Genomic DNA, 22,372 nt, shown 5'->3' with positions numbered 1-22,372 from the left:
TAGAAAAGTTCGTCGGAGATGACTTTTCCTGTAGAAAAGTTCATCGGAGATGACTTTTCTTATAGAAAAGTTCATCGGAGAAGACTTTTCCTATCAAAAAGTGCATCGGAGATGACTTTTCTTATAGAAAAGTTCATCGTAGATGTCTTTTCTTATAGAAAAGTTCATCGTAGATGACTTTTTTTATAGAAATGTTCATCGTAGATGACTTTTCTTATAGAAAAGTTCATCGAAGATGACTTTTCCTATAGAAAAGTTCATCGAAGATGACTTTGCCTATAGAAAAGTTCATCGAAGAAGACTTTTCCTATAGAAAAGTTCATCGGAGGTGACTTTTCTTATAGAAAAGTTCATCGAAGATGACTTTTCCTGTAGAAAAGTTCATCGAAGATGACTTTTCCTGTAGAAAAGTTCATCGAAGATGACTTTTCCTATAGAAAAGTTCATCGAAGATGACTTTACCTATAGAAAAGTTCATCGGAGGTGACTTTTCCTATAGAAATGTTCATCGAGGATAACTTTTCCTATAGAAAAGTTAATCGAAGATGAATTTTCCTATAGAAAATTCATCGGAGATGACTATAGAAAAGTTCATCGGAGATGACTTTTCCTATAGAAAAGTTCATCGGAGATGACTTTTCCTATAGAAAAGTTCATCGGAGATGACTTTTCCTATAGAAAAGTTCATCGGAGATGACTTTTCCCATAGAAAAGTTCGTCGGAGATGACTTTTCCTATAGAAAAGTTCATCGGGGATGACTTTTCCTATAGAAAAGTTCATCGGAGATGACTTTTCCCATAGAAAAGTTCATCGGAGATGACTTTTCCTATAGAAAAGTTCATCGGGGATGACTTTTCCTATAGAAAAGTTCATCGGAGATGACTTTTCCTATAGAAAAGTTCATCGGGGATGACTTTTCCTATAGAAAAGTTCATCGGAGATGACTTTTCCTATAGAAAAGTTCATCGGAGATGACTTTTCCTATAGAAAAGTTCATCGGAGATGACTTTTCCTATAGAAAAGTTCATCGGAGATGACTTTTCCTATAGAAAAGTTCATCGGAGATGACTTTTCCTATAGAAAAGTTCATCGGAGATGACTTTTCCTATAGAAAAGTTCATCGGAGATGACTTTTCCTATAGAAAAGTTCATCGGAGATGACTTTTCCTATAGAAAAGTTCATCGGAGATGACTTTTCCTATAGAAAAGTTCATCGGAGATGACTTTTCCTATAGAAAAGTTCATCGGAGATGACTTTTCCTATAGAAAAGTTCATCGGAGATGACTTTTCCCATAGAAAAGTTCGTCGGAGATGACTTTTCCTATAGAAAAGTTCATCGGAGATGACTTTTCCTATAGAAAAGTCATCGGAGATGACTTTTCCCATAGAAAAGTCATCGGAGATGACTTTTCCCATAGAAAAGTTCGTCGGAGATGACTTTTCCTATAGAAAAGTTCATCGGGGATGACTTTTCCTATAGAAAAGTTCATCGGGGATGACTTTTCCTATAGAAAAGTTCATCGGAGATGACTTTTCCTATAGAAAAGTTCATCGGAGATGACTTTTCCTATAGAAAAGTTCATCGGAGATGACTTTTCCTATAGAAAAGTTCATCGGAGATGACTTTTCCTATAGAAAAGTTCATCGGAGTTGACTTTTCCTATAGAAAAGTTCATCGGAGATGACTTTTCCTATAGAAAAGTTCATCGGAGATGACTTTTCCTATAGAAAAGTTCATCGAAGATGACTTTTCCCATAGAAAAGTTCGTCGGAGATGACTTTTCCTATAGAAAAGTTCATCGGGGATGACTTTTCCTATAGAAAAGTTCATCGGAGATGACTTTTCCTATAGAAAAGTTCATCGGAGATGACTTTTCCTATAGAAAAGTTCATCGGAGATGACTTTTCCTATAGAAAAGTTCATCGGAGTTGACTTTTCCTATAGAAAAGTTCATCGGAGATGACTTTTCCCATAGAAAAGTTCGTCGGAGATGACTTTTCCTATAGAAAAGTTCATCGGGGATGACTTTTCCTATAGAAAAGTTCATCGGAGATGACTTTTCCTATAGAAAAGTTCATCGGAGATGACTTTTCCTATAGAAAAGTTCATCGGAGATGACTTTTCCTATAGAAAAGTTCATCGGAGATGACTTTTCCTATAGAAAAGTTCATCGGAGATGACTTTTCCTATAGAAAAGTTCATCGAAGATGACTTTTCCTATAGAAAAGTTCATCGAAGATGACTTTTCCTATAGAAAAGTTCATCGAAGATGACTTTTCCTATAGAAAAGTTCATCGAAGATGACTTTTCCTATAGAAAAGTTCATCGAAGATGACTTTTCCTATAGAAAAGTTCATCGAAGATGACTTTTCCTATAGAAAAGTTCATCGAAGATGACTTTTCCTATAGAAAAGTTAATCGAAGATGACTTTTCCTATAGAAAAGTTCATCGAAGATGACTTTTCCTATAGAAAAGTTCATAGAAGATGACTTTTCCTATAGAACAGTTCATCGAAGATGACTTTTCCTATAGAACAGTTCATCGAAAATGACTTTTCCTATAGAACAGTTCATCGGAGATGACTTTTCCTATAGAAAAGTTCATCGGAGATGATTTTTCCCATAGAAAAGTTCATCGGAGATGACTTTTCCCATAGAAAAGTTCATCGGAGATGACTTTTCCCATAGAAAAGTTCATCGGAGATGACTTTTCCCATAGAAAAGTTCATCGGAGATGACTTTTCCCATAGAAAAGTTCATCGGAGATGACTTTTCCCATAGAAAAGTTCATCGGAGATGACTTTTCCCATAGAAAAGTTCATCGGAGATGACTTTTCCCATAGAAAAGTTCATCGGAGATGACTTTTTTTATAGAAAAGTTCATCGGAGATGACTTTTCCCATAGAAGAGTTCATCGGAGAAGAATTTTACTATAGAAAAGTTCATCGGAGATGACTTTTCCTATACAAAAGTTCATCGAAGATGACTTTTCCTATAGAAAAGTTCATCGAAGATGACTTTTCCCAAAGAAAAGTTCATCGCAGATGACTTTTCCTATAGAAAAAGTTCATCGGAGATGACTTTTCCTATAGAAAAGTTCACCGGAAACGACTGTCAGCATAGAAACATCCGTCGGACATGACCTTTCTTATAGAAAAATTCATCTGGATGAACTTTCCTATATGATTATAATTTTTTATATTGGAGGAACTTTTCTATAAGAAATTTTTTGTCTTGTTTTTTCTTTCAGATCCTACGATTTCTACTCAAATTATCGGTCCATAGGTTTTCGTTCAACATTTATGGTATGTTTGATTTGACGAAAAAGTTGGCTTTTGTAATTTTGGCAACTGTTATAATGCATGGTGTTATTGTTGTACAATTTGATTATATATTCAAAACGAAAAGATAAACTTTATTGTCTTCGTCAAGTATGGGCGTATACATATTGGGGCAATATGTATACGCCCTCGTGTACGATGTTAATACAGTAAAGACCACCTTTGTTCATAAAAATAATTCTTGCTCGACATTTTATAACAGAATATAACATTTATTTCAAAAAAAATTATAATCATAATAAAATATTCGAATATTTCGTTTATGTTTAACATACAGATATAGTAGTTACTCTAATACCACTTCTTATTAAATTAATATCTCATATAGAGTGTCAGATTTTGTATTTAAATTCTCATAAAGAAATGCTAAGACTTCACATCACTGGTAGGTAAAGGCGGAGGAGGAGAAGGAGGTGTTGGTGCTGGTTGTTGGTTGCTACGCCAGGTGATTGCACAAACGCACGAGGGATGTCATTTCCAAAATGAAAACAAAAACAGAATCTGTACTGGGTAAGGACAATGTGGAATATGAGCTGGTGCTGCCGCTGTTGACTGTAACGCCATGTGATTGCACTAACGCAGATGAAATTCATTTCACGTAAATTCAAAATTAAAACAAAACAAAAGAAGAAATTAACAAATCAACAGCTACCCTCGAAGAAAAATGAACAAAAACCGAATTCCAAAACTAAATGGAACAAATATTCCAACATTATCCATTCCAACAAAATGCTGTACGATTATTAATTGCAAATGGATCGGTTTTCATTTTCATTTGATTCTCCTCCACACAACGCCCCTGGGGATCAACATAATTCGGTTTCTCATCATCCTTCATGGGTGTCCATATCTTGATGTCATGATCAATTCCTGAGGTGGCCATAAGACACAGTTCGGGGTGAGGTAAAACACAATTGACAATGGCACTGTCCGCTTTATAGATACTGTGGATATTACCCGATTTCCTTTCCCATATGAAAAAGTTTCCATCATCAGACCCTGCCACAATGTATTGGCCATCATAACCAAAATAGTTGGCCTCCTTGATATCGGTGGTGGTATTGCAATGGCCCACAAAACGTTCCTTATAGTCTTTGGCTTTGCAACGCCAATAGTATTCCTCATCAGACATTTCTCCTCGTGCCAAGAGATCAGCTACCGGCGACTGTTGTTGCTGCTGTTGATGTGAGGGAGTGGTTTGACGATTTTCCTTAATGTCCTTATTCAACATTAATACCCCATGATTATTGGCATAGCTGGGGAAGCGTCGTATCAATTCCTTTAGGCACTCATCGGCATCTTGCGGACGTCCCAATTCCAACAATGATCGGGCTAAACGAAAATGGGCCTTGACATAGTACGGATCTAAACGCAAGGCTGTGTGGCAATCTCTCAAAGCCGCATAGATATCACCAAACCATTGACGTCGCATATACGCCGTGGCTCGATTCAAATACAAAACCGGCGAGGCGAATGAAGACAAACGTATGGCATCCGAATAGGTGCGTATGGCCAAATAATATTTTTCATTTTCCAAAAATTCATTGCCCATCTTTTTATATTCCTCAATTTGTTCGGGCAATTTGCGGCGACTGTGATGACTTGTCGCTGATTGGTCCTTTTCCCCTCCGCTCTTAGGATCTGTGGCATCTGTTTCCGTTCCTGTTGGATTGGGGGTTTTAAAATCGGGTAGATTTAAAAATACTGGTTGTTCAGCATTATACAGATCATAAATATAAATGTGTTCAGCTCCCATATTGACTAGCAGCTCAGTACCGGTGGCATTAAATGTCAGATATGTTATGGCCCGGGATTCGTGTTCAATGCGTTTGCTATTATTTTTACTTATGTGACCGGGACAATAATAGGTGACGCATTCTTTGGGAATGTCACCAGTTTCAAGGGCATCTAGAAAGGAAATAAAAAGAAGAAAAAATACAATGAATTAGAAGCCACAAGGTTGATCCGATGAAATTTTACCCATAGAAAAGTTCATTAGAAGAACATTTTCTCATAGAAAAGTTCATCCGATGAAAATTTTCCTATAGAAAAGTTCATCCGATGAATATTTTCCTATAGAAAAGCTCATCCGATGAACATTTTCCTATAGAAAAGTTCATCCGATGAACATTTTTCTATAGAAAAGTCCATCCGATGAACATTTTCCCATAGAAAAGTTCATTAGAAGAACATTTTCTCATAGAAAAGTTCATCCGATGAAAATTTTCCAATAGAAAAGTTCATCCGATGAATATTTTCCTATAGAAAAGCTCATCCGATGATCTTTTACCCATAGACAAGTTCATTAGAAGAACATTTTCTCATAGAAAGGTTCATCCGATGAATATTTTCCTATAGAAAAGCTCATCCGATGAATATTTTCCTATAGAAAAGCTCATCCGATGAACATTTTCCCAAAGAAAAGTTCATCCGATGAACATTTTCCTATAGAAAAGTTCATCCGATGAACATTTTCCCATAGAAAAGTTCATTAGAAGAACATTTTCTCATAGAAAAGTTCATCCGATGAAAATTTTCCTATAGAAAAGTTCATCCGATGAATATTTTCCTATAGAAAAGCTCATCCGATGAACATTTTCCTATAGAAAAGTTCATCCGATGAACATTTTTCTATAGAAAAGTCCATCCGATGAACATTTTCCCATAGAAAAGTTCATTAGAAGAACATTTTCTCATAGAAAAGTTCATCCGATGAAAATTTTCTCATAGAAAAGTTCATCCGATGAAAATTTTCCAATAGAAAAGTTCATCCGATGAATATTTTCCTATAGAAAAGCTCATCCGATAATCTTTTACCCATAGAAAAGTTCATTAGAAGAACATTTTCTCATAGAAAGGTTCATCCGATGAATATTTTCCTATAGAAAAGCTCATCCGATGAATATTTTCCTATAGAAAAGCTCATCCGATGAACATTTTCCCAAAGAAAAGTTCATCCGATGAACATTTTCCTATAGAAAAGTTCATCCGATGAACATTTTCCCAAAGAAAAGTTCATCCGATGAACATTTTCCCAAAGAAAAGTTCATCCGATGAACATTTTCCTATAGAAAAGTTCATCCGATGAACATTTTTCTATAGAAAAGTCCATCCGATGAACATTTTCCCATAGAAAAGTTCATTAGAAGAACATTTTCTCATAGAAAAGTTCATCCGATGAAAATTTTCCTATAGAAAAGTTCATCCGATGAATATTTTCTTAGAGAAAAGCTCATCCGATGAACATTTTCCCATAGAAAAGTTCATTAGAAGAACATTTTCTCATAGAAAAGTTCATCCGATGAAAATTTTCCTATAGAAAAGTTCAACCGATGAAAATTTTCCTATAGAAAAGCTCATCCGATGAACATTTTCCTATAGAAAAGTTCATCCGATGAACATTTTCCTACAGAAAAGTTCATTCGATGAACATTTTCATATGGAGAAGTTCATCCGATGAACATTTTCCTATGGAAAAGTTCATCCGATGAACATTTTCCTATGGAAAAGTTCATCCGATGAACATTTTCCTATGGAAAAGTTCATCCGATGAACATTTTCCTATGGAAAAGTTCATCCTATGAACATTTTCCACCGATGAACATTTTCTCATAGAAAATATCATCCGATGAACATTTTCTATAAAACAATTCATCCGATGAACATTTTAATACAGAAAAGTTCATCCGATGAACATTTTCCAACGAAAAGTTCATCCGATGAACATTTTCCTATAGAAAAGTTCATCCGATAAACATTTTCCGATAGAAAAATTCATCCGATGAGCATTTTCCCATAGAAAAATTCATCCGATGAACATTTTCCTATAGAAAAGTTCATCGGATGAACATGTTCCTATAGAAAAGTTCATCGGATGAACATGTTCCTATAGAAAAGTTCATCGGATGAACATGTTCCTATAGAAAAGTTCATCCGATGAACATATTTATTATAGAAAAGTTCATCCGATGAACATTTTCCCATAGAAAAGATCACCCGATGAAAACTTTCCTGTGGAAAAGTTCATCCTTTGAAAATTTTCCTATAGAAAAGTCCATCCGATGAACATTTTCCTATGGAAAATTTAAATGTTATCCTCAAATTACCATTTAAAGCCGATGAAAAAGTCTTCAGCATACGTCTATCATATATGCGAGCATATGGATCATTCGCTCCCACAGCAATGTACTCCGTACGTATGGGATTGACTGCTATACATTTTGCCTCAGCATTTGGATCAATGTAGGCGGTTAGATTTATCAGGCTAACACTATTGCTAGCCGAGCGGCAAACATGTTTTTCACGATGATCCAATTGTAAAACACAACCATCTTCACCAGCAGACCTAAAAACAGAAATCAAAAATTAATATATGTTGTGCGCCTCACTCCATTTCTTTTTTTCTACCACTTACCAAAATATATAAGGAGAATCTGGTGCGGTGGCCAATCGTTTAACTCTTGAACCGTGACAATGACATTTATACAAAGACTCCTCCGGTAACAGTGAATTAATATCAAATAATTTTATTGTTTTATCTGCTGCTGCTGTTGCTATTAAACTATCATTTGATTTGGGTAGAAATTTAACCGAAAACATATTGCCAAAATGTTTGGTGTGGATGCTACGTAGTTTCATCTGTTTAAAAGGATTCCATAGAATCAATTGAAAATCATCTGAACCAGAGGCCAATATGCGACCATCACTACTCCATTCTAAACAGTTGACGCAACCTTCATGACCCTTTAGAATACCCTCTTGCTCAAGGCGTTGTATAAAAGGTGGTGAGGCATGTAAACGTCTTCGCACTTGACTCCCAAAAGCAGCAGATAGCATACGATCATTTAGCAGGTGAGCAATATTTGAGCTTTGATAATCAAAACTGTTGGAGTTTTTCATGTTGTCTCTCTGATTTGCTGTAAAAGAACAACAGTAGAATGCAATTAAAAGTTATCAAATCAATTGTAACCACCACCTACTTGGACTTATGCAGACATCCGACATGAAATTTAATTGTGTGTCTTCTGATTATTCTTTTTGTCTTGCTTATCAACCAACTATTTGACGTTGCAAATTGATTGCAATAATGAGACCTCTTTCGGTTGCGGTCTTCTTTATTGTTGATAAGTTTGTTCTCGGTGGTACTTCTTTTTTGTTATATTTTACACCTCTTTTAATTTACTTTACTTGTTTTTCCGCAGTAATTCAAATAGTAGTAGTAGTAAATTTTTTACATCATTCATTTTCTCTGTTGCTTGAATTTGTTTGGATGGGAAGTAAGAAGGTTAAGATTCCTCTTTGATGTTCGCACTTTCGCGACTTTTTTTAATTTTAATTTTTTAAATTTAATTAAATTTAATTTTTGTTTTGTTTTTCTTTTCAATTCGCAAAAAAACAATGACCGATTGAAGAAAGGCACGTCATTTATTAAGGTTGCACTTACAAAATAAACATATGATATTCGGCTCTCTGCGTTACATACGTCATTCACTAATTGTGCATGAAATTGTATCATTCACGATAATCATTTGGGCTATGTTCCAGAACTAAGGGGTAGTTTACACTATATGTAAATGTCATATGACATGAAATTTTCCATCGTTAAATATTCACTAATATGTAGAATATTGGAGATTTTCCTTACGCCATTTATTATGTGCGTCCACCCCAACAAAAATATAATAAAATTACGTCTCCACATTGCCTCCGTGGGTAGATATGGAATGCTTTTATTTCGTGTCATATGACATTGATAGATAGTGTAAACTACCTCTAAAAAGTTTTTACAATTTTAACCATTTTTGAAATGTTAACTTTCTTAAGGTCTGCCTTGCTTTCCTGCTTCATTTTTGACATAAGAAATATAAAAGAATAAAGAAGGCCGAGATAATTTCGAACTAGGTTGCCCTTTTCTTTTTTATTCTTTTATCAGAAGCAAGCAAGGCAACCAGGCGAGGCAGCTTATGTACCCAGGCTTTAACAGAAAGAGTCTTAAGACCAGAACAGAATCAATCGTCGCTTGCTTTACTTGCTTCCCAAATGTCAAATTATAAAGGAATGCCAGAGCCTCTTTGCAAATCCGCCTACGTTCGCCTTTAAGAGGCTCTGGCATTCCTTTATAATTTGACATTTGGGGAAGCAAGCGACGATTGATTCTGTTCTCGCCTTTACACCCTGTCTGCAAATACAACTCTGATTTACTAACATAAAAGGCCTGTTCGACAACTTCGCAAGTAAAAAGTAATTGCAAGCACTTGCAAACTCTTCTTCTTCCTGTTTTCAATTGTTCGGTGATTTATGTTTGTGAAAATGATGACTCATAACCTAAATCTTGGTCCTGTAGGCACTGATAATCAAATAATAAAAAGATTAACATCGACTTTTTCCAGAAATCTGAATATTGGCCATATAAATGACCAAAGTCTATGTCCGTCTAACTCTAACATGAAATTGGAAGAATTTTAAAAGACTTTTAATGATTCCGGCCTAGACATATGTAGGCCTATTCTGTAATTTTTATCGATTAAAAAGTTGTTAAAATTTCTTTTGTTTTTGTAACAACTACAAAACAAACAAATGAAATTGTTGTAAAATAAACAATGAGTAAAGTTGTTAAAAAGTTACTGAATAGGGGGGATGGTCTGTTCCTTTACTTTGAAAAATGGTAACAGTGGCAAAAAATGGTAAAAGTGGTGAGCTGCGATCATATAAATTGTATGCTTTTTTAAGTAAGGAAACACTTTGCGGGTAAAAACTGGTATCCTCTGGCACGTAAAGGAACACGACTATAATTGGAATTTCTGCCCCCATATTCAGTAAATTTTTAACAACTTTACTCATTGTTTATTTTACAACAATTTCATTTGTTTGTTTTGTACTTGTTACAAAAACAAAAGAAATTTTAACAACTTTTTAATCGATAAAAGTTACAGAATAGGCCTACTGAAACATGGTTTAAACCACAGATGTTCTCTAGTTCTCTATCAATTCCCAATTATAATCTCGTAGAGGTGGCGGTGTCCTTCTCGTAGAGGTGGCGGTGTCTGTTTATACATTGCAAAGCATTTAAAGTATAAGGTGGTTTTCAGGGGAACTCAGTATGGAACTTGCGAGTCGTTATTTGTCTGTGTTTAGACACACAAATTTCTCGGGAAAGTAAATTGAGTTTTTTGGGAGACAGCGGAGAGGAAAGAGCTCCTCAATACTCTTTCCTACCCCCTATTGCATGGTACAATAATTCTTAGGTAGGCCACAGCTAACAGCTGATTACAATTTTTTTTTTGTTATGGCTTAATCTGTCAAAACCGTGTTGACATGTAGAGTTGATATTTATTATTGATCAAAAAATTCAACTCTGTTTTGTTTTCATTGCAACATTTCGTTCTTCTTCTTCTTTGTATACTCTTTCGTTATCATTCATCAAAACAATTTTGACGTTTTAAGCCATAGCGACAGGGTTGTATTTTTTGGCGATTCTCATACCTGGCCTACCTATGAATTATTGTACCATGCCCTATTGCCTAAAAACTGAATTTACTTTCCCGAGAAATTTGTGTGTCTAAACACGGACTTTATTGAGATATTTGGAAATAATACTTCGTTCATTGTAGGTGTTGTGTATCTACCAACTGGTTCAATTGATGTTTTCGAAGATCTACATATGGACATATTTGATCGTTACTCTAATTTTGTTGTCATGGGTGACTTCAATTACAACCTATTTGAAGTCCCTGTTTATACAGGGAAAGTTGATGGGAAAGAAAATTGAGTTTATGGGCGAGGGAGTAGAGAGGAATAAGAGGTGGTACACACACTTCTGTACTGGCAAATTCTGTTTTGTTTCGTTTTTCTTCGTATACAACCTGAAGTTGGCTGCAGATTTGTTTTTGCATTTTCTTTCATTTTATTTTCTCTGTCGAGAAACAAACAACAGCGATGACAATTGAAATAAACCTTTTGGAGAAAAAACTATTTTTTAAGCAAAAACAATTCGAAATAAGTGGAAATATCAAAATTAAAATGCAATTCAAGGGTTCCTTTAATAATTAATTCTTTATCACTCACGTCCATTTTTACTTTTCATTACAATTTTGCCTTGGCTTTGTTTTTGAACGGCGCAATGAGAAAATGAGTGTGAAGAAGAATAAGAAAGATTATAAAATTGACACAAACATGATTTCCGTGTCTAAACAACAAGAAAATTTTAAAAGAAATTGAGAAGAAAAATTTTCTTTCCAGTTTGAATGTCTAAACACCGTCAAAGGAAAGACTCTCTCAGAGAGGCTAAGTCACGGTCCACACTAGAGTGATTTCATTGAAAAAATTGCATGAAATTATGCGTCTCTAGATCGACTTCCATTGTAAAGTAAAATCATAAAATTGCTGTAGTGGGGAATTCTATTCAAGAACGCCTAATCATAAAATTGCTGTAGTGGGGAATTCTATTCAAGAACGCCTAATTTCATGAACCGGAACTAAGCAAAAAAAAACCAAATTCTCTCTCATTTATTTTGAGAGAGAACTATTAAGGTGGATGTATTAGCAATCTGTTACAACAATGTCAAAAAGGTTTTGTAAATATAGATAATTTTCTTAGCACTACTTCATTCCGAAATTATTATTCAATGTATTATTCAACAAATTCCACAAATATTTACATTTTTTCATTCATAATTTTGGTTTTTAGTTTTTGTTTTAAAATAAACACATTTTTGGCGCCTACCTTCATAATATTCCCTGAAGATTACCTGATAGATTAACGGTTACTATCGAACAAATCGATAACATTGCTTGAACGTTTTCGTTCAAGTTTTTTGTCATGCCGTTTTTTTATCGTGTCGAAAACTTATTCGCGAGCAAATTCTCGATCGAATCGAATCACGTAATTAGGACCCTGGTTTAGCAAATCCAGTCGATTTAAGTTGTCATTTTCATACAATATATGTCAAATAAATCGAGATAGTGCACTTAATCATCATAAGTGCATAGTCTAAACCAAGTTTAAATCAAAACACATTTTTGTAAACCATTGTAAATAATAAATATTGTCTTTATTAATCGTTTTCATATTTCGTATATTGTATATATGTATGTACGTTGTTAAAGTATTATTAATCTAGTAATAATATTTTCTATTAAAAAAATTCGTATTTACCATTTTCTTAATGTTATATATTATGAATGAAAATGGTTAAATTAATAGTTTTTTTATGTATATAATAATAATGAAAAGTTATGCATAAAATATTATTAAGTTTACATATGTAAGTATATAATATGTTTATGATTGCATAGGTTTAGAAATATTCATGTATACACCTAAACAATAGTTAGGTAATTTAACATTGTGTTAACTTTTTAATAATTTACATATTCCTATATACGAATTTTTTATTATTGTTATTATTACACATTCATTGTAGAAGTTTACAAGATTTGTTTTATGGATAGCAACTCAAATGTAGTTGGCCCCCTGCCATACGATGAAATAAATTGCATGTAATTATGCGTTATGAAATTTCTAAGAACGCCTATAAAATGGGAAAGTTTTTTGTGCAAGTTTCACCGTGTGACATAAGACTTGCGTTGCCAGAAGAGAAAATCATACAATTAAAATAATTTAATTTATTTTATAAAACAAAACACGGTTCCAAATATAACAATAAAGTTACTACTACTTCTTTAAACCTCAAGCTAATACTTTAATTGTAAAAAGTATGAATTTCAATGCAGAAATGGAAATTTCTATTATTACATTAATTGTCGGCAACGCAAATGGAGTTGAGTTGCTATCCATAATCGACCCCTAAGTTTAAGTTTTTTTTTATTATTTTGTGGTGTTATTGTTATTAGTCATATGTTTGTATGTTTAAAACATGTACTTATTTATAAATATAATTTTGATACAAAAATATAATCAAAAAGTAAAAATACATTTTCATGTTTCACAGTCTTGTATGTGTGTGTATGTCATTATCATTTATACCGATCACTACAATCAAGGAACAAAAAGGGAAATATAAATTTACATAAATAAAGTTTAAAACTTTCAATTTCCATGTGATGTGAAGAGCTGTCAAATAGATGGAAACTTTTCCGTTTTTCTGGTATTGATTACTCTAAAGCCAAACGCTGAAACTTTCATACGAAACTTTCCCATTATTTTGGCGTTCTTAGGTGGAGTTTCCCAATACAGAAATTTCATAAAATCACTTTAGTATGGAACTCGATCTATAAACGCCAAAATAATGGGAAAGTTTCAGCGTGTAGCTTTAGAGTTAGATAATGGGACTATTATGCTTGGTTTACATTTACGAAATCCACTCTATTTCAACTGTCAATTCCATTGCTTAAACGTCAAATGAAATTAAATTAATTTCAGATGAGATTTCATTTGACGTATACACAAAGGAATTGACAGTTGAAATCGACTCGATTTCGTACATGTAAATGTACTATTATCATAATAAGGGACTATCTAGATTTGTTTCGATGAAAAATGTATGAAAGTAGCTTTGTTCCATTACTTTTTAATAGTAAAAGTGGCAAATGAGAGAACTGTCAAAATTGCTCTCACGTAACAAGTTTTGCACAGATGTAAAGGAACGGAAAAATAGTAGATCTGGCAGCAATGTAAAAAAAACGTACTTGGCTGCTTAAAAAATAACTACAAAGAAAATAAAATTCACTGTTTTTTATTTTTTATTTCACTGGTTTAATTTTTTTATTATTTATGATTATTTTATTTCTTTTTATTTTGCTTTTACTACGTTTACATTTACGAAATCCACTCGATTTCAACTGTCAATTTCTTTGGGCATACGTCAAATGAAAACTCACCGGAAATCCATATGATTTCATTTGACGTTTAACCAATGGAATCGACAGTTGAAATCGAGTGGATTTCGTAAATGTAAACCTAGTATTTGACAGTGCGCTTTATTTTCTTTTGCCTTAATTGTCAAATAAATGTCAAATCAGCAGTTTGACAGATTTTCCACTTTTTACACCACAAAATTTGTCGAGCAGGAGCAGAAAGTAGTAAAAGAGAAAGCCATTTTGGCATGCTCTCTCTTAAATTTTGTTTCAAGTTTTACTATTTCTTTGGGTCTAAGGAACGCTTTCCGAGTTAAAAATGTTAAACTTTAAGAAACTTTAATGTAAAGGAACAAAGCTAAAGGGGTGTTTACACTAGCCATCAATGTCATATGACCCGAAATAAAAACATTCCATATCTGCCCACACAGACAATGTGGAGACGTAATTTCACTGCATTTTTGCTGGTGTGGACGGAAAAAGTAAATGGCGTAAAGGAAATCCCCAATATTGCACACATTGGCGACTGTATAACGATGGAAAATTGCATGTCATATGACATTGATGGCTAGTGTAAACACCCCTTAATACCTATCAACCATTAGTATAAACGTAATCTAATATTATGTTTACATTTACGAAATCCACTCGATTTTATCTGTCAATTCCTTTGTGTATACGTCAAATGAAAAATTATCTAAAAAAGATTGGATTTCATTTGACATTCGAGCAATGGAATTGACAGTTGAAATCGAGTGGATTTCGTAAATGTAAACATAGTATAATGAATGCTATTTAATTGGTCTGTTCCAGAACTGCAAGAATCTACTAATTTGTACCATTTTTTTCGATAACAGAGCAAATGTTAAGTGGGGTACACACGATCAGTTTTGCTCAAATAATCGGTTGCTTGCCAGTGTGGCCGCTAATTTTTGTCAGTCTTCAGGCAACCACAAAATATTTTGTGGTTGCTGGACAGTTTGACATTTATCGATATTTTCGAAAAATCGACAGTCAAAACTGATCGTGTGTACCCCGCTTTAATCTCTGCTTAGAGTACATTTACACTAGCCCCACATTACATCAAATAAAGCAAAATACATAAATTATGATAACAATAATAATAAATTCTAATGTAAACGTAGCCTTACATCCATTTTGTAGGCAATTTTCATTATTAAAAAGTTTTGATGATCAAAATTAATTTCAAATTCATAAGATTTTATTTATTTTAGTATAAAAAAAATAATATTTTGTCATTAAAAAAACTTAGCTAGAACAATATACAATAAAAAATAAAATAAATGTCTAAAATTTTGTTCACTAATGTAGTAATGCTTCAATAATAAAATAATTTAACAATAATTAAAAACATTTATAGTTCATAGAAATTTACAATTTCGACCAGATTTATCTTTGGAAATATGAATGAATATAGAATTACCAAAAAAAATCATAAATAATAAATATAATAATAAGGAATTGGCAAAATTTTAAGGCAATACAATGTCGAATAGTCTTTTTTTTAATAGCTTTGTTTTTGGAATTTTCTGTTCGAATTACATTAAGGGGAGTACACACTATCATTCAAAACTGACAGTCAACGTACTTTTTGGACGATTTTCCGACAAATAAAAACTTTTATTTAGCTAAAAACGTTTGAAATACAATATATACGGTATTATTTAGAGATTACAAAAGACATTTTTCAGTTAGGGTTTGATATTCACCAAATACACCTCGATGACTGTCAGATTTGCTTGTCAATGTGTACTATACTTTACGCTTCGTTTGATTTGTACATAAGCTGCCACGCCTGTTTTCTTTGCTTTCCGGCTTCATTTCTGACATAACAAAAATAAAAGAATAAAGAAAAGGGTAACGTAGTTCGAAATTGGCTTGGGCTTCTTTATTCTTTTATTTTTGAAATGAAGCTGGAAAGTCCCGGTCCACACTAGAGCGATTTCATTGAAAAAAATTGATGAAAGTATGCGTCCCTAGATCGAGTTCTATAGTAGAGTAATATCATGAAATTGTTGTAGTGAGGAACTCGATCTAAGAACGACTAGTTTTATGAAAATTTTTAATGAAACGGCTTTAGTGTGGACCGGGCCAAAGCAGGGCAAGCAGGCAACGCAGTTTATGTACCCAGGCCTTTCACAATGACGATTCGAATACACATACACATTCACATTCGTTCGAACTACTGTTCTGTTGTTTTTTTTTTTTTTTTTTTTTGAAAAATATTTGAATTGTTTTATTTTTAATCCAACAAATATTTCCTACAACAACAAGGGTTTGATAGAAATTCGAACGAATTTAAAATTGAATCGTCTTAGTGAAACAGGCTATAACAATTTTCACAATTATTTTTATATACATATTTTATATTAAAAAAACTGTATTTGTGTACTTATTCGAAATGAATGCGAAACTTCTTTGTGGTATCGGTGAATATAAATATGATATGTCAATGTGTTTCTTTTATTCATCCAAATTATAAATATTCACTAACGGGAGATTTCTCACATTCGCTCTCTCGCCCCATTGTAAATAAACAGGGAAATGCAAAAATTAAAGGCGAAAACTTTGTCTTTTTTAAATTAAAATATGGCACAATAAAACATGTAGGTACATGTATTATTTAATATTTTAATTTTCAAAATCAAACGTAATAAACTTTTTTTTTGCTCCTCCCTGTTCACGTATAATAGGGCGAGATAGTGAAAGTGGTCAATCAACCACAAGTGAACGTTTTCATTTTTGGGTGAAATCAAGGCCAACACAAGGTCGGTCAGTTAGACGACTTTTGACAATAAACATAAAAGATTTTTAAATTATTGTGATTTCAGTTTCTTTGTATTTCATCACAAAATAATTGGTATTTTCCAGTACTGCAAAAATATACAAATTTTTACTATTTTTTCGATAACATAAAGAAAAAATTGTTATCGTAGTAAAAATGTGTAGATTTTTGCAGGTACTAGAACAGACATTGAGTTGGGCTTATTGGCCAACCTTATATAGACCTTGGGAGAAATCGTATTACTGCAGCTAGTTCTGAAATTTAATATTAAAACAGCTGAAGTGAATTTAAAAAATTAATGAAATGAAATGTATTGGAGGTCAAAAGTCTAGACCATTGTGCAGTACATAAGATAGAACAGTAAAGGTAGAAACAGGATCAGCTCGTTCCTTGCTTTGCTTGCTTTCCAAATGTCAAATTATATGGGGAACGCCGGCGGAATTGCAAAGGGGCTCTGGCATTCCTTTATAATTTAACACTTGGAAAGCAAGCCGATTTTGTTTCTACCTTAAGTGCAGCTTATTTCATCCAATTCTTATTGTGGATCAAAGACGTATAGCAATAAAGACTCGAACAAATGCATTTTCCAAAAACATATGCTAATAGTTCCACATTTTGGTTACAGATGGCTACACAACTCACTGGAATTGATAACAGCAATGCCAATCGTTTTTGATTCCCATTTCTCGCGGCAGAAAACATTAACGTTGTGTTTTGTGGCTGAAATTTATTTCTTTACTTTTTTTATTGTTTATTTAATAAAAAAATCAGAAGTGAATGCCGCCAAACTTGAGTTTTAATGTTTTTCTTGTCAATATTCCAATGAATAACAGTTTTCGTTTAACAGAATGTTGCTATGATATCGTAGCAACAGAGGTTAACTCACTCTACAGTTAATTTTTCACAATTGACTTTTCCTATCTTATAATATTGACATCTTTGTTGTGGATTAATCGTATACAGAAGTAGACAAAAATTTTGACTGCCTGAAAGATTTTCAATCAAAATAGTCTTGTTGTTGTAGTTACAGGTTTACCTTATTAATTGCATCATAATAGATATGTACGATAACCCAAAAATTTGTATAAATTCGTACAATTTGTTTACTGGATGTTATTCGATAACAAAATTGTTCAATAAAAGAGAGCGTGTTGAGAGAGAGAGATTTTGTGACTGAGAACTTAAAAATTTTTGCTGGGAAAATTTGTCCCGTAAAAATTTGCAAGTGCGGCCAGCTGACTTTTTATCAGCTGTTCGATGTAATAGGCCATTTAGATATGACCTCATTAGCTGGATTTAGAGCATTATCAGGATTTATTTGCTAAATCCGGCGATAATCTACCAGATTTCCCATACAAAAATAAACTCTCGTATTGAGTGGATTTGTTTTAAATCCGGCATAAATTCTCGTATACAACTCTGTTTTTTGCAACATGTTGCTAGAAAATACAAAAAGATGCAAGCTGCAAAAGAAACAAGGTAGATGCATGGGTGAATTGCTACAACAAAAAAAAATTTAAAATATAAAAATGTTTAAACAAAGCGAAAAAAAATTAAATTTGCTGTGATATAGAAAGTTGATTTTAATCAACCAAGACTAATATTTACGATGTCTAAACGATAAAATAATTCATTATTTGCTCATTAGTTAGCATAAGTAGCATAATGTGCTAACATTTTCAATATTAAAAAATAAATTTGTAATTTACTATGAGACGAATTCAATTTACAACAACTTTTTTTGCCGTTTCATATTCGATCAGATGGGCTGATGTATCTACCTTGGTAATTGTGCTATGAATAAAAATCAGCTGACTGCAATTTAAATCCTCCAAAGGTATATCTAAATGCAAAGATATTTGTACTGGAATTATTAAATCCAGTTTAGGATTTATGGCTAGTCTAAATAAGCTATAAACCATGGCACAATAGCAGTGTCTTTTTACGTGATAATTATGGGTACTTTACACGATATGTTTTTTACATATGAGTTGTCACTTTGCATATACATTTTGTATGTCAGAAGTGACAACTCATATGTAAAAAACATACCGTGTAAAGTACCAATTAGTAATAATTAGCTCTTTTCCAGAACTAAAAAGTTTTTACAATTTTTACCACTTTTACACATTTTGCGTTCCCGTACACAAAATTTATATGAAAATCGTTTACGACTTTTACAACTTTTACCACTTTATAAAGTACGGGAACAGGTCAATTATTACTAATGTTGCAGATTTTGACAGTTGTATAAAGGAAAAGTTGCTGAAAAAATGTTTCAGCAACATTTAGTAAAGCGGCATTTACACAAGCCATCAATGTCGAATGACATGCAAATTTGCTACCTGCGAATGTTGTGCACACAGTGTGACTACGATGAAAATTTCATCTATCAAAATCATTTGGCAACTCATATGTAAATTTTTTAATTTAGGGAGCGCTCTATTTGATTTGTCATTTTTGTATGTAAACATAAATTTATCAGCTGTTTTTGTTGGCAGCCGTTGGCAGACGCAAATAAATAATTGAGAAACAAAATCAATTAAAAAATAAATGGCCTGTTCCCGTACTTTATAAAGTCGTATAAGTTGTACAATTTGTAAACGATTTTCATATAAATTTTGTGTACGGGAACGCAAAATGTGTAAAAGTAGTAAAAATTGTAAAAACTTTTTAGTTCTGGAACAGAGCTAAAATGGATAAAGAATATGAATATGCATATTTAGATATTGAAGCAACACAACATTTTTATTTTATGAATTATCACCTTTTTATTTCATTTCATTCAAATTTCATGTTAGTTGTAAGTTTTTGAATTCTCATACTACCCTGTACATATTATATTTTGAACTTAACGACTAAATGTCTTGTAAATATTTAAGTATCACCCTGTAGAATAAGTATGTGAAATTATCCTACTCTTATGTTACAACTAAGTTTAAGTATTATGAAAAACTACTATTTTATACAATCATGTAAATTCTAATGAACAATTTGCCTATAAAAGAACAGACGATTGCAGAGGAGAAATCACTTTGCAATCTACACTTGAACCAACATCTAGTCTCGTGCATATTTGTTATAAACATCTGTGGCAGCTAAATTGGTTTCCATTTGTAGAACAAGTGAAGTCAAAGTAAATAAAGTTTATTTTAAAAACTCGAAGCATCTTCGTTTCATTGGTAAAAGGTACCCACCTTCCACGAAGAACTTCTTCATTGACGCCCAACTCGTGGCCGAAACACGACCACACAGAAGAACCCAATAACAACACATCATTCAACAGCGACGAGCATCGTTGAGAGAGAAGACGATATGGCACAATTTACGGAGGCTCAATTCCAGAAGCTCCTCCAGGTAATGAGTAACAACGTCCAGAAAAGCTCGTTTTCTCATTGCACTGCGCGCTTCCATGGACAAAGAGACCCAGCTGCAGTTGAGGAGTTCCTAACCGCAATCAGTGTGTACAAAGACATCGAACACATCTCCGATGCTGACGCATTAACAGGCTTGCAGCTATTGCTAGAAGGCTACGCAGCGAATTGGTGGATTGGCGTTAAAAGTACTGTCAGCACCTTCGACAACGCAAAAGCCTTAATAAAAACAACATTTTCCCCTCCCATGCCGGACTGGCGCATATTCGCAAAAATCTACGAGCAAAAACAACAAAGGCAAGAACCAACCGACAGCTTTGTTTGCAAGAAACGTTTGCTGTTCTCCCAGCTAAAGTCAACAGTTACCGAAGAAATTCAGCTGAACATAATATTTGGCCTTCTGCAGACGAAAATAAGAGAGCGTGTGCGACGAGAGAACGTTACAACGTTTGAAGAATTACTCTCCGCATGCCGAGAAGCAGAACACGCACTAGCTGAGATTGACGGCGCAACAACAACAACAACACAAACAAAGTCCAATGTGCGTTGTTCATTTTGTCGCGCACATGGACATAGCGCTGATGTTTGTTCGAAGAAAAAGAGAACGAGGGATGAAAACCAAATAGAACCAGACACACACACACAAGAAGACAGGCAGAAGATCAAATCAAACTCAAAGCGTTGCAGTTTCTGTAAGTACACAAATCACACTGTGGAAGAATGCAGAAAACTGAAGCAACAAAACGAGGAAAGTCAACACAACGCACAGCAACAACAACCACACATACAAAAACCAACAATTGCTTGCTATGGTTGTGGCGCGCCTGGTGTTTACAGGTCGAACTGCTCTACATGTAGCAACAACAACACAAACAGCCCACAGTACCTGGCATTCAATTCGATCTCGACAACGATCATTGGCCGCACTCTACCAACAACACATGTAGAGATTTTTGGTTTGTTGGGTGAAGCAGTGTTTGATAGTGGAGCGAAAGTAAGCGTTGCTAGCCTAAATTTGAAAAATATTCTGGAAGAGAACGGCTGTGTATTTGAAGATGTGTGTGCAAATGTGTGTTTAGCGGATGGCACAGTTACAGCATGTGTTGTGAAATCCACCATCTGTAACATAATCATCGGAGGCCGCAACAAGAAGATACGGTTTGTTTGTTTACCTAACGCAACTAGAAACCGAACATTAATTGGTACAGATTTCATGGAGCAAACCGGTATCGTTCTGAACATGGCACAGCGTCTCTGGTATTTCGCCGATTACCCCAATAAGAAGTTTGACTTTACCAATCCTTTGGAGATGAGCATATTCTCATTGGATATGGTAGGTCATGAAAAGTCACCAACCAACAAGGTCATGAAGAGCATGAATAGTTTCATCGAATATGTGGAAAGTAAACACAAGGTATCACCATTACCGGCTACACCACAGTTTCTACCTGATTTTAATCCACCACCACTACCGATAATTTGTAATGAGGCAGTACCCACAAAAGCAGTACGAAGACCATTGGCAGATAAAACCAACGACTACTCTCCGCATTCTATACAGAGCATTTTCCGAGGAGCGATTCCGCCTGATGAAACAACGCCAGGAAACACATCACGATTGTTTGGACCGCCTGTAAAGATTAGCAAAAAGGAGCAAGACGACTACTTAGATGCCATCTTCATGCCATTGCTATTCATTGATGCAGTTTTACTCTAGGGGGAGTCTTTAGCAAATTCCAAAACCCAATATTTCTGATGCCTTATCGGGACGATTTCAGCATCAGAGGGGGAGACTGAAGCAACACAACATTTTTATTTTATGAATTATCACCTTTTTATTTCATTTCATTCAAATTTCATGTTAGTTGTAAGTTTTTGAATTCTCATACTACCCTGTACATATTATATTTTGAACTTAACGACTAAATGTCTTGTAAATATTTAAGTATCACCCTGTAGAATAAGTATGTGAAATTATCCTACTCTTATGTTACAACTAAGTTTAAGTATTATGAAAAACTACTATTTTATAC

General features: G+C 33.8%; 1 protein-coding gene across 1 annotated transcript; it reads right to left on the bottom strand.

The window, feature by feature from the left end:
• Positions 1-3,535: 3,535 nt before the first annotated feature.
• On the bottom strand, positions 3,536-8,807 carry adp (WD and tetratricopeptide repeats 1). Its single transcript, XM_073988968.1, has 4 exons — positions 8,324-8,807; positions 7,759-8,260; positions 7,451-7,689; positions 3,536-5,252 (listed from the first exon to the last, which is right to left on the bottom strand). The coding sequence occupies exons 1-4, from the start codon at positions 8,346-8,348 to the stop codon at positions 4,057-4,059; spliced, it is 1,962 nt and encodes a 653-aa protein (XP_073845069.1). The 5' UTR covers positions 8,349-8,807; the 3' UTR covers positions 3,536-4,056.
• Positions 8,808-22,372: the final 13,565 nt, after the last annotated feature.

Source organism: Musca autumnalis, unplaced genomic scaffold, assembly GCF_047663935.1.
Source record: "Musca autumnalis isolate F117 unplaced genomic scaffold, ASM4766393v1 scaffold_5, whole genome shotgun sequence".
In the NCBI taxonomy this organism is placed as follows: Eukaryota; Metazoa; Arthropoda; class Insecta; order Diptera; family Muscidae; genus Musca; species Musca autumnalis.
The sequence above is the reverse complement of the archived record's forward strand: the minus strand, read 5'-3'. Positions and strand labels throughout refer to the sequence as shown.

Excerpts from the sequence above, each read along its gene's own strand:
- adp (XM_073988968.1), bottom strand. The coding sequence starts at position 8,348 with ATGTCGGATGTCTGCATAAGTCCAA. Across the intron at positions 8,261-8,323 it reads GGATGTCTGCATAAGTCCAA|CAAATCAGAGAGACAACATG; the intron begins GTAGGTGGTGGT and ends GTTCTTTTACAG. Across the intron at positions 5,253-7,450 it reads TTTTTCATCGGCTTTAAATG|ATGCCCTTGAAACTGGTGAC; the intron begins GTAATTTGAGGA and ends TTTCCTTTCTAG.